Source organism: Macaca mulatta, chromosome 11, assembly GCF_049350105.2.
Source record: "Macaca mulatta isolate MMU2019108-1 chromosome 11, T2T-MMU8v2.0, whole genome shotgun sequence".
In the NCBI taxonomy this organism is placed as follows: Eukaryota; Metazoa; Chordata; class Mammalia; order Primates; family Cercopithecidae; genus Macaca; species Macaca mulatta.
The window spans coordinates 55,292,537-55,309,682 of NC_133416.1; the positions used below are offsets into that span (position 1 = coordinate 55,292,537).

Consider the following 17,146-nt stretch of genomic DNA (forward strand, 5'->3'; position numbering starts at 1 on the left):
CAGCCCACTTCAGTTGTGCTTATGGAAACCAAGGAAAAACATTTCTGTCCTCTCCTGAGCCAGAGTTTCAGGAGTAACTTAAGGTGTCATTACCACTTATGGGGTACATAGTAGAGGTAGGAGTCCTAACCAAGATAAGAGTGCTGGAAATCTGTAGAATGAAGGAAGAAATAAGCAAGCAAATAGGATTGAATCATTAGTTTCAGAAAATACGATACTGTGTTTTTAAAATTTGTTCATATATTTGTTTTGGGAAATCAAATTTCTAATGGCTGCATAATACTTTATATATGAGCAATTTTGCCTTAGTTTATTTAAACATTCTGCTCCTGGTCATTTAGGATAGTCCCCACTTGTTTCTATTTTAATAGCAGTAAGATTGGTATAGGCCAAACAGTCCTCTAGTGTCACAAAAGTTTCCCTGTGCCAGTCTCACTCTTCATCACCAACCACATAATCAGGGAAACCCAAAGGTAACACATTTGCTGTAACTGAACCGCCAGTCTACAAAACACCTTTCCCTAGTTCTTCTCTATCTTGAAGTGATATGGTTTGTTTCTCTTCCCCAGATTTATTCTTGTGAACTTCATTTTTGGTTTCTGATCACTTGGCTTCCCTAATTTCCTAGGGTCATTATTAATGTGCTCTGCCCAGGTGCTGATTCCTTCTCAATCTGGAATCATCTACATATATTAAAGACAATGTTTTTCTTCCTCCGCCCTTCCTGCTCCACCCCTTAAATAGGGAAAGGGGTTGTCACAAAGGTTGTGGATACTCAGTGTATGTCTGAACTTGGGCACTGAAAGAGAGAGCGGGAATTACTCTAACACACAGTCATCCCATCCATCCCCTCCATGCAACCGTCAACAGTTTACCTTTTCACCTGTGAGATGATGCAGAGTGTTATTCGGAATTAGAAATAATATTATAGACTATCCAGTTCAATTCCCTAACAGATGAGGAAAATGATGTGGCCAAGGTCTCTGAATGAATACGTGGCAGAAACGAAACTGAATTCAGGTCTCCTAAAACCCAGTACGTTTGGCTTGGAGAGTTCCGGATGAGAGCATGGGACTTGGTGGTTTTTGTTATTCATTCAATAACTATATTAAGCGTCTACATACTAGGTGCCAGGCAGTATTTTAGGAGCTGGGGATTCCGTGATGAAGGATGCAGGGGAGACAAAAATCTCTGCCCTTATGGAGCTTTCATTGCCAAAACTTAAGTACTTGGCCTCCCCATCCGGGACAAACTCCCAGGGACCTGGGTAGGAGCGGTAGGGTCTCGTAAAGGAGGGAGTCCCATCCTTTCCCAGCTCCGGTGATTTCTATAGCGAGAGGGCTGATTTACTGCAGAAACCTCCGTAGTGCCCTCCTCCTCCTGCCTCTGCACCGCCAGGCCCGGTGGGGCCGGCTCCAGAGCGCCACCGTGCCCCAGCTCAACTCTGGGATGATTAGCATCAGCTTCTCTACCCTCTCCGCTTTCCTGCGCACCGCTGGAGGACAGGGAGGCAGGACTCGACTTTAGCGCCATCCTCTGAGAAAGGAATGCGGGCTGGAAAAATCCTTCCAGGGCAGTCGCGCTGGGTCTCATACCCCGGCTAGGGGAGGGACGATCTCTCCCGGACTTGGAGGTTTATGCAGCAAACGGCTCTCTCATGCTTCCCTATTAAACATTGCAACCACACACTCTTTCTAGCCTCGGCCGAAGCCACTGCAGCGTCCCCTCTCCTCCCCCCACCTCGCTAGTCCAGACTCCACAGCCCCACTGCAGCTTCCAGCCATCCTCCCTTTTTCTTCTCCACTTCCTGGTTACCATGGAGACACACGTCATTTACGTGCCGTGCGTCGCCTTGGAAACAGAGGAGCATCCGCGGCGCCGCCGGGAGACCCGCCCCAGCTGCTGCTGCCACACTCGCGGGCGCTGCCAGTTAATGGCCTGGGGGAGTCCCGAGTGCTACGCGCCGCTGGCCTCAGCCCGGACCCGGACCCCTCCGCGAGCGCGTCTGTGACCCACGGAACCGGCAGGCGCTCTCTGCTTGTGGCGCCCAGGGGCGGCGCTGACACGGGCGCAATCCGGGAGGTGAGGCAGGGCAGGGCACTTTCGTCCCGGGGCGAGCCCAAGAGACGCCGGCTCTGGGACCCTCTCCGGGTTCTCGTCCCGCCGCCTCTTCTCGGCCTCCCGCGACCCTGCCCGCGACCCTGCCCGCGCCCTCTGCCCAGGACTCGTCTCTCACGTCCGCTCCCAGCCAGTCTCGGGAGCCTCTGCTTCCCTCCGCTCCTCCCCACCCCTCCGGGACCTCTCCCCCTCCACCCCCTCCCCCACCCCGGAGGCCGGGCTGGACCCGACCCAGAGCCGCCGCCACCCGCTTCTGCCACTCAATGGAGGACGGTCTGCTGGAGATCATGACCAAGGACGGCGGCGACATGCCGGCGCCCCTGGAGGTGTCCACCGTGCCGGCCGTGGGGGACGTGATCTCCGGGGAGTACAACGGCGGCATGAAGGAACTGATGGAGCACCTGAAAGCCCAGCTGCAAGCCCTGTTTGAGGACGTGAGGGCCATGAGGGGGGCCCTGGACGAGCAGGCCTCGCACATCCAGGTGCTCTCGGACGACGTGTGCGCCAACCAGCGAGCCATCGTCTCCATGTGCCAGATTATGACCACTGCGCCCCGCCAGGGCGGCTTGGGCGTGGTCAGCGGCAAGGGGAGCTTCCCGAGCGACCCCCAAGAGCCGGAGACTCCTTCACCTGGAATTGGGGACAGCGGCTTACTGGGTCGCGATCCCGAGGACGAGGAGGAAGAGGAAGAAGAGAAGGAGATGCCCAGCCCCGCCACACCCACCAGTCACTGTGAGCGTCCGGAGAGTCCCTGTGCTGGTCTCCTTGCGGGGGACGGGCCACCTATGGAGCCCCTTGACATGCCCGACATTACCCTGCTGCAACTGGAGGGCGAGGCCTCCCTGTGAGGGGACTCCGTGGGGCACTACCTTCTCGGGCTGTCTTTGGGTTTCCGAGTGCATGACGCGAGGGGACTGAACGGCGCGGTGCGGCATGCTTCCCTTGGACAGCTGCTCTTGTGGGTCAGGCAGAGAGAGACTCCCTCGAGGAAGGATTTGTAGGGTGAAGGACTTTGGGAGCATCAAGAATTCTTTCTGCCCAACTAAGCGAATTATAGCAAACTGCGGAAAGGTGAGGCTCCGGGAGAGGAAGCGCCCATCTCTGGACTCCCATCCATCCCTATCCTGTCCTTTCCCCCTCCCCAGACAACAGGAGAACCCCTGAAATGTGTAAATAAAATTCTGCTTTTTCTATTCTGAAAAAGGACTTATCTAGGACCATGGCAAATAATCTCTAACAATTTACCTAGAAATTAAGGAATTGGGGGTATTCTGTTCTGGCAACAGGAAATTTACCCTTCTGCTGAAATCCAAGATATTCAGTGCTCTGCAGAAGCCTCTCCCCCTCACAGATCTCTGCGGCTGCTGATTGGTAAAGGAAGCTTGAGGAGGGAACTGCAGCCCTAGGAATCTGGGTGAATGGGGTTCCAAGGGCCCCTGGGCTGGGAGGAGCTGGCTATGAATGTGCATGAAGACATAATAGCTCAACCTCTAGGATTTTGCATGCAGAGCGGATCCTGCCTTGTCACTGACTTCATCTGGGATTGCTTTTCCACTCACTGGGGCTTACAGAACAAAGAGCCCGGTTCACAGGCAGAGACTCGGGGGTGCTCAGCAGCAACCCAGATTTAGGGGACATTTGAGGGACTCTGGGCCGCAGCCAAAAACTGTCTCTCCTGGCTACACCTGCTTAACTTCAGTTCCTTTTTCTGTCAATATGTCCCTGCCCGCTGCCTCTCGGTGTTGCCTTCATGTCTTGTGTGTGTTATGTGTGTCTACTTGTGTAGTAGTGTGTGAGCCCTCAGGGTCAGGGCTTGTGGCTCTGATGTTAGGTTCAGGGGGCTTCAGACCCTTCTATGAGCTCCAAGCTATCATGGCGCTTTTCCCTCCCTCTTCTCCCAATCAGGGCATGGAGCATGTGGCTGTCCTGAGGTTCTTTTACTGATGTGCCGCCCTCCCACCTCCTCAAGTGGTGACTTTGTGTGCCCTCCCCCTCCTTTCTGTATTCCTTCGCAATACTTTCCTTGGTGTTAACCTTAATAAAAAGGCGTCATCTCCCCTCCTTGCTGACTGATACTAGAGGGATATCAGGGTTGGGCTTAGTGGGAACTGCAGGGACCATACCTTCCCTCCTCTCTCCTTGCCTCCAGTTCAAGGAGTTGACTGTTCCTGTCCTGGTTGGGACAGGCATTGCCAGCTCCGCCTGCTTTCCCTTCTGTCCTGGACCTTGACCTCAAGCTGCCCTGGGGAAGGAGGTGGTAAGTGTTGAGACTCCCATGCTAACATGAGTTTTTAGTAGCCAGAACTCCAAATGTGCAGGAGACTTTTCAGTGAAGCATCTGGCCCCTGGGAGATGATTTCCAAATCTGCGTCCTGGAATGGCAGGTACTGCACCTGTTCTGTGGAGGGAGTGGGGTGGGGGTATTGTTCTGGAGGGATTACCTGGGATCTCTGGAAATAGAGTGACACATCACAAAGGGAAACCACAATAACTGCCTCAGGCCTCTAGTGGAGAACCCGGGGAAGGTGTTCCCCAGAGGGCTTAACTGACAGCTCTAGTCTACTCCCTTGGGCAATGGAGACCCTGAACAAAATCTGAGAGCAGAATGAGCTAGGGTGCCGTGTGTGTGTGTGTGTGTGTGTGTGTGTGTGTGTGTGTGTGTGTTTTCTTGCTGCTGGTAGCTGTGGAGTGGTGGAAAGAGAGAGCACTAAAGACACAGATCTGGACTTAAATCTCAGTTCCAACACTGAATTGAGTGCTCAAGGCTTAGTTTCTGGATATGTAAAATGGGAACAAAAAGTTGTTGGGGAGAAAAATATATAGGACTCCTAAGAAGTCTTGTGCAAATGTTAGTTTCCTTATAGTTTTATTGGAGTGGGGGGGGGGTGGTGACTGGCTCCTCTGGGAAAACAAAGCTACCCACGGAAGGCTCTAGAAACTTTCTTTTTATATAATCTTTTCCTATCCAAAGAATCCTTGAGGCTGGGCGCAGTAGCTCACAACTGTAATCCCAGCGCTTTGGGAGGCCAAGGCGGGTGGATCACCTGTGGTCAGGAGTTCAAGACCAGCCTGACCAACATGGAGAAGCTGCGTCTCTACTAAAAATACAAAATTAGTCAGGCGTGGTGGCACATGCCTGTAATCCCAGCTACTCGGGAGGCTGAGGCAGGAGAATCACTTGAACCCGGGAGGCGGAGGCTGTGGTGAGCCAAGATTGTGCCATTGCACTCCAGCCTGGGCATCAAGAGTGAAACTTTGTCTCAAAAAAGACAAAAAAACAAAAGATCCCTTATCCTTCTTTAGAATTAGATATTAGGTATTCTATCTAATTCTACTTATCTGATTCTATCTACAGAATTCTAGTTATTTAGAATTAGATGGAGCTAAGGAAAGGGGAATGGTGAGATTCCTAAGCTAGCATGGACCTTTTCATCATAAATGAAAGGGTCATCATGAATGTCATGTAACTATGGGCCAAAAACGTCTTGGGGGCAGCCAGCCCTGAACACATAGGCTGGCCAGAGGAATCTTGAGTTATGCAGTGACTGGAGAATGTGTATTGGGGGCCCTAGAGAGAGCTGCTAAAGTATATAAGTGGGAAAGTGTCCCTGAGGACTGGGAGATAGGTTCCTATTATAGTTCCAGCAGTAGGCACTAAGAAAAACAATAATAACTGTCATTTATTGAGCATCTACTATGTGCCAGACACTGTACCCAATTTTATCTCTCAACAGCCCTATGAAATAGGTACTATTATTATTTTCATATAACAGTTCAGAAACAGAGTCTAAGACACTCAGGGTCACAGGCTAGTACTTGGCAGAGCCAGGACTTAAACCCAGGTCTGTCTGACTTAAAAAGCCCTAGATGGAACCACTTTGCTAATTGCTCTTTTATTTGGATCTTCAGAGAGGAATCTTCATATTGGAGAAATAAGGGTATTTCTCCAATCAAGAGCCTGAACGAATCCTGAAAAGGAAATAACCTTAGTTTTGGTTACTTTTCATCTTCTTAGTTGGAAAAAGAAATTGCAGTTCAGATTTTGGTTAGCGACCCTTCCCAGAGTCCAGTGGGTGGTAATATAATAATAGCACCAAGAAGACAGCCTCCTGGACCTGTTCCAGGAGGAAGAAGCCGATGCTCCCAAGTGTTCTCTCACACAGCTCCATTCTTGTGCCTCTTTCCTGCTCTCTATATCTCAGATTCTCCAGAGTCTGACATGAATCCCAAGGGCAACTTAGGGTGGGCATGGTGGCTCACACCTGTCATCCCAGCTACTTGGGAGACTGACATAGGAGGATCACTTGAGCCTAGGAGATTGAGGTTGCAGTGAGCCATGATTGTGTCACTGCACTCCAGCCTGGGCAACAGAGTGAGACCATGTCTCAAAAAAAAGCCAAGGGAAGTTTAGCTCTTTAGCCTCTGTAGAACATTCTGGCAGAGTCTTTTAGCCTTTGACTCCAGTTCCCCTTCTTATGCCCACTGTCCTCAGTCCCTTAAGGCCTCTTTGAAGTTCTTTAACCATTGCCCCTCAAGTCCCAGATAGACGAAAATCTCTCCAGAAAAAGCAATCCTTCAACCTTATTCAGTCACCTGCCCCCAGCATCTCACAAGGATCCAGCACAGGTAGGAGGTCCTTGTTTCTTCCTATTCCCCACTCTTCTCTTGCATTTCTCCTTTGTAATGCCTCCCGGCCTCTTCTTTTCTCTGATGAGTGAGTGTCAGCTGGGATTCCTAAGTGCAGACTCATGGGCAAGGGTCACAGTTGAACTCCAGAGGGCCACAACCCCTTGAAATTGAATGCAAAGTCATTTAAGTATATACATTCTCTAGAGAAAGGTACATTGTTTCAACTTTATTCTTAAAAAATAAGAATTAAGTTAAAAAAAGTAAGAATCACTGAGATAAAGGATAATGAGACTTTTTAACTTGAGAAATACCCTAGGGGAAATGACTTTTCCTGAACCTGGTACTCTTGGCACCTTTTCCTCCAGAGTTTTCCACACTGAATTGAAATTTTTACAGAAATCTGATTACTCACCATCTAATCAACACATTCAAATTTTGTTGACACCCATGATGTGCTAAAAATCCTGTCTCCCAATACTTCCAAGTCTGCTAGTACTTGGAGTTTGCTGGAGCACTGCTGATGTGGAGGTGAGGAAATGAACCCCGCCATGGCTTCATACCATTTTATGTCTGGGGCCAGCACATGCTGTGCTGCATGTAACTCATCACAACTCTTTCAGTTTCTGGCACTCCCGTCTCACACTGGTTTAAGGCGCCTCCCTCAGGGTTTAGCTCCTATTCTCAAGATGAAAACATGTATAGCTTCATAGAAGTAAGCTACAATTTTATCCTGGTAGGGCTAAAATCTGCTCTTAGAGAAACTGTTATTTCCCTAAGAGATGTAAGCTAGCCTCCAACATGAACGCTTAGTTTTACATGATCTCAGGATCACCATAAATGATAGTCTCTGTTTGATATGTATGATGAAATGGCTCACCTAGTAGTTTTCCCTGAACTAAGGAATAGTCCTTACCCAAATATATTTAGATGTATACTTCTTGCAAGACATAAAATTGCTTGCATCTTTGAAAAGGCAGGTTTTCAAAAGCATCTTCCTCATTTATATGCCTTGAAGAATAAATTCAGCCAGGATACTTTGCTATGGTAAGAAATGTTTTTGAACAAAAGACATGTTTTTGAATCCTTTATTCCAGCTACCATTTCCCCCTCACATTTAGACTGTCCCCAGAAAGTGAATTCTCTTTCTGCTTGGAAGCACTGTGCTTGTAGAAGGAATCCTGCTCTGTAAATAATGCTGTAATGGTGCCACCTGTCGGGGAACAGGGACATTACAAGGGGAGCCTCTAAGGGAATTTATGGCTTTCACTTCAGCAAGCACTATCAGATACCTGCTAAAGGCCTGGTTCTCTGCCAAATGGTGGGTGGCGAGGAGAGAAGGGAAAGTAAATAAATAGAATGTATTTGAAGAATGTAAAAGAGCAACTGCCATAAACTCTTGACTGGTCTCCCCTGGCCTTGCTCACATACCATTCATCCGAAGGTTAATCTTCCTAAACCAGAGCTTTGAACATTCATTCTTCTCAGAAATCTGTGTGTCCCTAGTGCTTCCTAAGCTAAGTTTAAAATCCAGTGGGCGTGGAGAGTCAAGGTCCTCCCTAATTAGGCCCGGAATATTTTTCAATCTGTATATTTCATTTCCCAACTACATCTTCTGGACACCATCCCACCAGGTGAGAAGCCCATATCATACAAGTCAAAGCTGGAAATGATTCCCAAGGGTATCCCAGTTTCTTTAATCCCTGAGTGAGCTGTCTAAATGAGCGCCCTCTGGCCTCAATTCCGTATCTCTCACTCATTCTTTCCAAGTGCAGTCGGATGCACATCTCCTCCAGAAAAAGGACTTCTGCAGGCTGGGCCACCTGCACGAGCCTCTCAGAGGTGTTCCCCACCTCCCCTTGCCCCTTTTCCCTCTCTCACGCTACCTGTGAATGGGAAATCCACAGAAATAGCATGCAAAACTTTGACTATGAATTTGTGCATTTATTTCAAGTAGGGTTCATAATTTTCATCAAATTATTAAAGAAGCCTGTAAAGTCAGAAAGGGTAACTAACTCTAGTCAAAATGTGCTACTCACCATTTCCCAGAAATGCCCCTTATTTTCCTGCATCTGGTTCTCTGGTCATTCTCTTTACTTTCCTGCTCCATCATGTCTGTTAGTTAGAATTCTATCGGTTCTCTAAAGCCCTTCTCTAATGCTACTTCCCTCGTGGAGCCTTTCCTGATGTGCTCTCTTCCTCCTTAAAATGTCCAAATCTTTTTCTTTGTACCTATTTGGGGGATGGTAACTGCATTTTGCCTTACTTCTATTATTCCTTATGTGCTTTTACGTTCTCCCTTCTGGATTATCAGTTATCTTGAGAGCTGGAACTGCTTTCTCATTTTTATAGTCTCTGAAGTATCTATTTTATTGACTTTAAGGCACCATTGACTGTATGGCATCCTATTTTAGGTACCATTAAGAAAGGAAAAAATACTGTCAAACTATCACTATGATTTCTTATCATTTATATTTTAAAGTTTCATTCTTATTTAAATAACTCTTTTAGAGCTGTTTAGGAATAGAACTTAAAAAAAATCACTACTATGCACTGAAATAACTAAGTCATTATGGTATTATTTAATTTTTTTCACATTGAGTCTGACACTTGAATTACTTTTTGACTCAGAATTGTTGATGCATTTTCCCATGCATTTCTATTCGCTGGGCCATTTTGAATATTCATGAAGTGGCATTTCTTAAAGAAAAAAAAAAAGTCCTCTACTACTGGCTATGGGAATTTCTTCCAGGCTACAATACCGAGTGTGCAAGTTTTAATGCTGGTACATTTTTTGATCTTGCTAGAACATGTTCAGGGAAGGTGTTCAGACAACAACTAGGACTAGTATTCCTTCAAATGGTCATTAAATGGTTGATTAACTGAAACATCAAGGGATTATAGATTTGCAGTCATGCCACTTAGGATAACAACTAGGATCAGGCATGTATATGCAATGACAACTGTGTCATGACTGTTGCGTGGCCAACAGTAATTGAAGGCTGCCATCAATTGTAAGACACATTCCATTTCAGAGATGTTACAACGTGGGGTCCGGGGAAGTCTGTCTGGAATTAGTAGTAAGGGATCTTTCTTACAATAGGGAGAAAATGTGTATAATTGAAACAAGTATATAACATCTAAAGAATTACAAGATTTTAGAGCTGGGAATAAAAAAACACACGTTACCATCCCTTAGAATCTTAGAAAATGTTATTGGTGAAATAAACTTTAGTGATGATCATACAGCCATTTTATTTATTTATTTATTTATTTATTTATTTATTTTGGATACAGTCTTACTCTATCGCCCAGGATGGAGTATAGTGGCACAATCTCAGTTCACTGCACCTCTGCCTCCTAGGTTCAAGTAATTCTCCTGCCTCAGCTACCCGAGTAGCTGAGATTACAGGCATGTGTCACCACACCCGGCTAATTTTTGTATTTTTAGTAGAGATGGGGTTTCACCATGTTGCACAGGCTGGTTTTGAACTCCTGACCTCAAGCTATCTGCCCACCTTGGCCTCCCAAAGTGCTGGGATTATAAGCGTGAGCCACTGCGCCAGGCCTCATACAGCCATTTTGTATGTAACTCAGACGTCTGAAGGGAGTACCCATGTCTGTTAAGAATCTGATTAAATTTGACCCAAATTTCAGTTCCAAACCTGGGAAGTCCAAAGCATTCCATACAATTTCTGCAGTGTCTCATAGTTTATTTTCCTCTTGATTCTCCACATGTCTCAGGCCTTACCTAACTGTAAAGCTAGGCAAGTTGTACAGTAAGAGTCATAGTGGCATTTTACGAAGGATTTAGGGGGTCTAACAACCTTTGAATTGTACAACTTTTCTTGCATAAATTCCCTTTCACAAGTCCTTTCATGACTCACACAGATCACCTACCACATGCTTGGACTATCTTACTTGCCCTAAACATCCCTTTTTTTAAACAACCAGTCATTTTGCTTTAGGATAATAATTTACCATACAAGATCACTTCTTATATAAAATCTCTTTTCTTTATAACCTTCTTTGCATAGCTAGGGGGCATGGCTAATTCCACATGTCCCCAGGCTTTATCTAGAATTTAATTGCTTCAAGGTAGGTACATTGAACAATTTCCAAAAGTCAAAGAAGCAGTTTATGACCTTAAAACACTTAGAAAACCTAATATCTGACCTAATTTAGACCAAATATCTAAATTTTGAAGACATTTTTATTTTACCAATAGTCTTTAAAACTGTCTTTATTTTTGAAAGTTTACCATAGTCACATGAACTAAAAAGCATTAGTTTTAATTTTTCTGAGAAAATATTTAAGTGCTTTTCTTTAAGCCAATTAATAGAGCTCTTTTATATAAACATTACACACACAATACATATAAATAGACAGAAGATCCTGTAGTTGTAAGGTTTCTCATTTGCCAGTTTTTAAGTTTCTCTTTAAAGCATGCAGTTTTTAATGGCTTAATAAGCAGACAGAGATGGAAGGAAAAACAGATTTCCAGAACTTAAGGGTCTCATTTTTATACCAGATCCTGGATTCCAAAAAGAGAGAATCAGCCCATCCCCAATCCCTCGCATCCACACCCCTGAGTCCATGCAGGCTGCCTCAGTTTCATTCCTTATCAACTGTAGGACTCATAAAAACCCTTTCATTGGTTTCAAGAAGAACTATTACATAATCCTGCTAGGCCTTTAAAATATTTTACAGTAGATTGAATAGGAAAATGGAGGTGGGTGGGGTAGGGATCCTGGGGAAAGTCCCATGAAGAAGTTTACGCCTTTAACAGGCTCCTCCACCCCATCCTTCCTTCCTTTCTTTCTGCTCCTGCCTGCTTGCTCAGCATTACCAGTGCATTCTCATATTTTGAGAAAAATAGTTTCTTTCACACGTAGCCCCCCGGGTAGGGGAAATTTATCTTATTTTTACCCCAAGTACTTCATTAAAAAGTACAGCCTCCTTCTAAGAGAATTGCCGGTGAGCAAATATTAATTATGTCGTTGTACATAACTAAGGAAATGGGTGATATGCCCAAGGTTACACAGTTAATGACAGTGTTAGGAACAGAAGCCTGTTCACCTGAACTATAGAAGAATTTTTTTTTCCCATTAAATGGTACTACACTTTAATCTGCTATAAATGGTTACAATATGCTAAGGAAAGCTTATTGTGATTTGAATCCAGCTTTAAGAATAAAGAATCAAAAATTTTTTTACAGTGGGTGAATAATTCTTATCAGCATGATGGAAAAATACATCCAAAAAGAGAACCATGACTGAGTGAATTTGTCAGCAAGTGTTTACCAACTGCCTGCTATGTGTCATTGAAGGCCGCGGGCACTGCAGCAGACTCCAGGAAGTCATGGTCCCTGCCTTTAAGAAGCTCACAGTCTAATTATAAGAGAATAATTGAATTGAGACAGAGTGTTCTTGAATCAGGACAGGGTGCTTCTCGGAAGATCAAAGGGAAAATCTGTTTTCTATGAGTATTGCCCACTAAATTGAAAGCACTTCAGTTTTAAAATGGGAATGGTGTGTGTGTGGGAGGCACAGGTGTGTATGCAGGTGGGACAAGGTAAAATGGAGAAGAAATTTAAAAAAATGTGGGATGTTAGCTGTGGGCTTGTAAAAATAATTTTTTTTAAAAAAAAGCAAGTTAAAAAATGCTCAGAAAAGCCACAACATTTTATGCTACAGAGGACATCAAGTATGACACTGGAGGAAGAGCCATGGCAGAGGCAGGATCCTAGTAATTTTCTGGAAAAAGTAAGTACAATGGAGTTGGCAAAACAAAACAAAAAACCTATGTATGGTGTCCACACCAATGCACAAAATACAGGTAATAAAACAATAGAATTTTAGATTTTATATGATGAGGAAAAGAAAATCTCATACAGAAACATGGTAGGATGGGATTCACACCTGGAACCTGGCAGGGAAAAAGGTACAGTATGTTGCTCCATAGAAACATAACTAAGTTCTGATGCGCAGCTAAAAAAGGGTTGCAGGTTATGGGACACATACCATGTGTTTGTGGGAAACCTGCTTCTGGATAAGAAGCAGCTGCTTTGCTGTGATCTGCAGAAAATTAGCCCTTGCCCCGGCATTTGTAAAATTCAGGAAGGAAAGAGGGAAAAAAAGGGCAAGTAAGGGATGAAGGAAGGAAAGAAAGAGATAAAATAAGTGCAAGGAATGAAATAAAAACAAAAGAAAATGATAGAAGGAAAGTCAGAGTAGCCCTTTACATCACGAAGGTAGAGTCTTGTGTGGGCTTTTTATATTCTTGAGCATGGAAGCAAGAAAGGAATCGTTTAGGTAAATATAAAGGAGAGCAAATAAGTCACGTTGTTTTTAAAATGTGCCAAGGCTAACAAAACAGATATATAAACTGGATTACAGATCCCAGAAGCAAATAATGAAACCAGCACAAAACCAAGTTCCAGAATCGGAGGATATGTTATTTGACGTAAATGTCATTCCTCAGAAGGAAGAGGTGACATAGTACAGATTGCTATTCTGGATCTAATTCTGACCCACAAAGGTGGAACTGATTAGTGAAATGGAAGTGAAGAAAACTCTTTGAGAGAAAGTAACCATGTCACTGAGTTTCTCGTAGCCAAGGAAATAAGGTGAAATATGTGTCTAAGGTGATGAAAAACTTGACTTCAAATAGTTAAAGGCTATGATTTTCATAGCTTGAGACTGTATGAGGGAAAAGGTTCAAAGAGGGTTAAAAATTCAGTCAGAACAGTGACTTTGGAGTTCAGTGACGAGGAATGAATGGAATGCCTAGAGAGACCTCACCAGTGAATTCAGATTGAGAGATATCTGACAAAGAATAAGCACAACTAAGAAAGTGGTACCCATATTTCAACATTTTAAAAGTGCAAGTCATAAAGCAAAAGCTGGGGAGTTTCATTATTAAAAAATCAAGGATTTCTGTTCCACAAAGAGCATTATTAACCAAGTTAACAGGCAGATGGCAGGATGGAGAATACATTTGCTTTGTCTAAAACTGACAAGGGTGTAATATCACTCTAAAATATATAAGGAACTCCTGCAAATGAACAGGAAAAAGCAACCCAATTTTTTTTTTAAAAAAGGAGCAAAGAATATGAACAGGCAGTTAATTGCAGAGGAGAAAGCTAATAAGTATATGGAAATTTACATTAGTAATCAAATGCAAACTAAACAAATAATGAGATATCACTTTATTCCTATCAAACCAGTGATTAGAAATCTAGAAAATAGCAAGTGTTGGCTGGGTGCAGTGGCTCTTGCCTGTAATCCCAGTATTTTGGAAGGCCAATGCGGGAGAACTTCTTGACCCCAGGAGTTTGAGACCAGCCTGGGCAACACAGTGGGATCCTACTTCTACAAAAAAATTTTAAAAATTAGCTGAGCATGGTGGTATGTGCCTATAGTCCCAGCTACTCAGGAGGCTGAAGCAGGAGGATCGGTTGAGGCTGAGAGGCTGCAGTGAGCCATAATTACACCACTGCACCCCAGCCTGGACAGCAGAGTGAGACTCTGTCTCAAAAAAAAAAAAAAAAAAAAAAAAAAAGAAAAAAAGAAAAGAAAGAAAAAGAAAAATTGCAAGTGTTGTCAGACGTGGAAATACAGAATCTTGCACTGCTGCAAGATTGGTTCCACCACTTTTGGAAAGCAATATGGCATTACTTGGACACATTAAACAGATTCATACCCAGTAGCCCAGCAGCAATTCCTCCCCTAAGTAACATAAAGCAAATTATTTACGAGTTCACAAGGGGACCAATACAAGGATGTTCAGTGCAGGGTTATTTGTAGTAGCATCGAGTTGGAAGCAGCATGGGAGCTCATCAATGGAAGAGTGGACAGATGCATACCTCGGACTATTAGGCATCAATGTGAAGTAACAGATTAAATATTAACATCTGGCAATGTGGATGGAGCTAAAAAACAGTGCTTAGGTTAAACAAACACATGGAATGAGACAAATATCTGAGTAGCTTTGGAGTACATTTAATAATGCATGCCCATGAAATAATAACTATGTTTAGAAAACACATAAATGGAAATATGCACATTAAGCACATTAGAAAATTGCCTATTATAGGGGAAAGTGGGATTTGAAGGGTATAAATAAAAAAAATAAAACAAGAGGGCCTTACTGTCAGGGTCCGATGATAGTGTGCCATGAACTGAGGAGTATGACCAACTCAATCCTTTCAGGAACAAACAAAACTTCAAAACATAGCCAAAAAAAAAAAAAAAGCAAACATAAATCATAACAACACCTGAAAGATGAAGGCTGGAATGAGGAAAAACTTGCAAAAAAGAAAACTGGCTGGGCACGGTGGCTGACGCCTGTAATTCCAGCACTTTGGGGGGACGAGGGGGGCGGATCATCTGAGGTTGGGAGTTCCAGACCACCCTGATCGACATGGAGAAACCCCGTCTCTACTAAAAATACAAAATTAGCCAGGTATTGGTGGCGCATGCCTGTAATCCCAGCTGCTTGGGAGGCTGAGGCAGGAAAATCGCTTGAACCCGGGACGTGGAGGTTGTGGTGAGCCGAGATCTTACCATTGCACTCCAGCCTGGGCAACAAGAGCGAAACTCCGTCTCTGTCTCAAAAACTGGACTTGTTATTTTGATCATGTACAAAACACAGGTAAGTCTGATGCTCTGGGCACATGGGATGCTGTTAACAGTTGGAAGAGGGGAGAAACATTTCTTGAGGTGCTAATTGAAGTGCTTGAAATCTTTATGTTTTTAATCCTCATAACCACACTGAAACATCGTTGTCCTAGTTAAGACTCTTCAGCTAAGACTCTTCAGTTGCAAGAAACAGAAATCCATTTCAGACAGCTTTAAGTCAAACAACAACAAAAAGCATTTGTTATATGGGCGTAAGGTTATTTCACAGAACCCAAGAGTAAGAATGCAGCTGGGTCTTCAAGGCTGAACCAAACCAAGTGCTCCTTGAGGCTCTAAATATATTTTTCATCTCCTAGATAAACCATATTTCTATATGTTAAACTGAATATTTCAAAGTAAGTCACCAATAATAGGTGCCTTGGGGGCTTCCGTGAGGGTTCAGGGCCCTGGACATTACCGCTCCACTCCTATCAGAACAGCTCTGTTTTTATTTGGTTAATATATCAGGATTCTGCTTAAGAGGTCATTGAGGAAATAGCACAACAGTACCTCCTCTGGCCAGATACTGTGCGAAGAATTACAAAATAAATCACAGACGAGTGGAGAAGATAGGAAAGTAAATACACTCTAAAACAATAAGGGAGTACAGTGACAGAAAAACGCACAGATTATTAAGGGAACTCAAAGAAAGTCTAGTAAACCCAGAAAGGGCTAGGGCTTATGGGAGGTTTCACCGAGTGGGTACCTGGAAAGGGGAGGTAAGGCAGCTCAAAGGACACTTGTTCAATGGAGGGAAGAGGATTCAACAATTATGCAATTCGCTGAGTCGGGGCTATCACTGCGAAAGAACTTGGCTTCGGATCCGCGGTCAAGGCTGGGAGCTATGGAGGCCGGATGTGATTGGCAGACACCTCTGCTCAGGTCTGCGTCAAGTCTTGCTTCGCTCCCATCCCATCCTGCGCCAATGGGGCGCAGTATCCCAACCATTCCACTCGGCTAGCAGGGGATCCTAAGCCTCAAGGTCCGCATCTCCCGCTGGAGGGACTGAGCAGCCGCACTGGTGTCCCAGAATAGATCTTGTTCCCCAGAGGTTGTCAGGTTACCGCAATTCGGCGCAAGCAAGGCGGCCAAAGGGAGGGCGCTCATTGGCTGCCACAGCCCCAGTCCGAGAGGGGGAGGAAGGTTGATTCGTCACAGGCTGTCTGCGCAGGCCACTCCTATCTCCTCTCCAGGTTCTAATTAGGTCAGTGGCCCTACAGCCTCTTGGGTAGTTTGGAAGTGCGTCGCGGAGCCGGCCCTGGAAATATGGCGTCAACTTCAGGTTTTGGTGTGAGGGAGCCGAGGGCCCAGCCAAACCCTGCGGGGGGCAATTCCTGGGTACCCTTCCCACATTTTCGGTCTTTGGGCTGCGCCGTGGTAACCCCAGAGCCTAGTTGCGTGCCCACCGGCGAGAAGTGTCTTTGCATTAGGACATGAAAGGGGACTGGAAAGTGCCGTTTAGTTTCAGGGTAGTTTCTGGTTAATTACATTTTCATGGGTTTTCGCAGAGTCTGGGGGCAATTTGTGTCCTTCAGAGACCAGGGACCTGGGCCCAAGCTACGGCAGGGGAGACGCAGCCAAGGCTGTGCGAGCTCGCTTCTTGTGCGAGCTCCATTCGCGTCCGTTCCCGCCTTGCGGCCGTCCCTCCGTCAGCCCAGGTCCTTGAATGAGACAGTGCTCGCCCTTGAAAAAGCAGTTCTAGGTCACTCGACCTGCTTTTC

The 17,146-nt window shown here is 45.0% G+C and overlaps 1 protein-coding gene across 1 annotated transcript; it reads left to right on the forward strand.

The window, feature by feature from the left end:
- Positions 1-1,831: 1,831 nt before the first annotated feature.
- On the forward strand, positions 1,832-4,179 carry CCDC184 (coiled-coil domain containing 184). The gene is given in 1 exon segment (NM_001194183.2): positions 1,832-4,179. A coding segment is annotated over 1 exon segment (585 nt). The 5' UTR covers positions 1,832-2,381; the 3' UTR covers positions 2,967-4,179.
- The last annotated feature ends 12,967 nt before the right edge of the window (positions 4,180-17,146 follow it).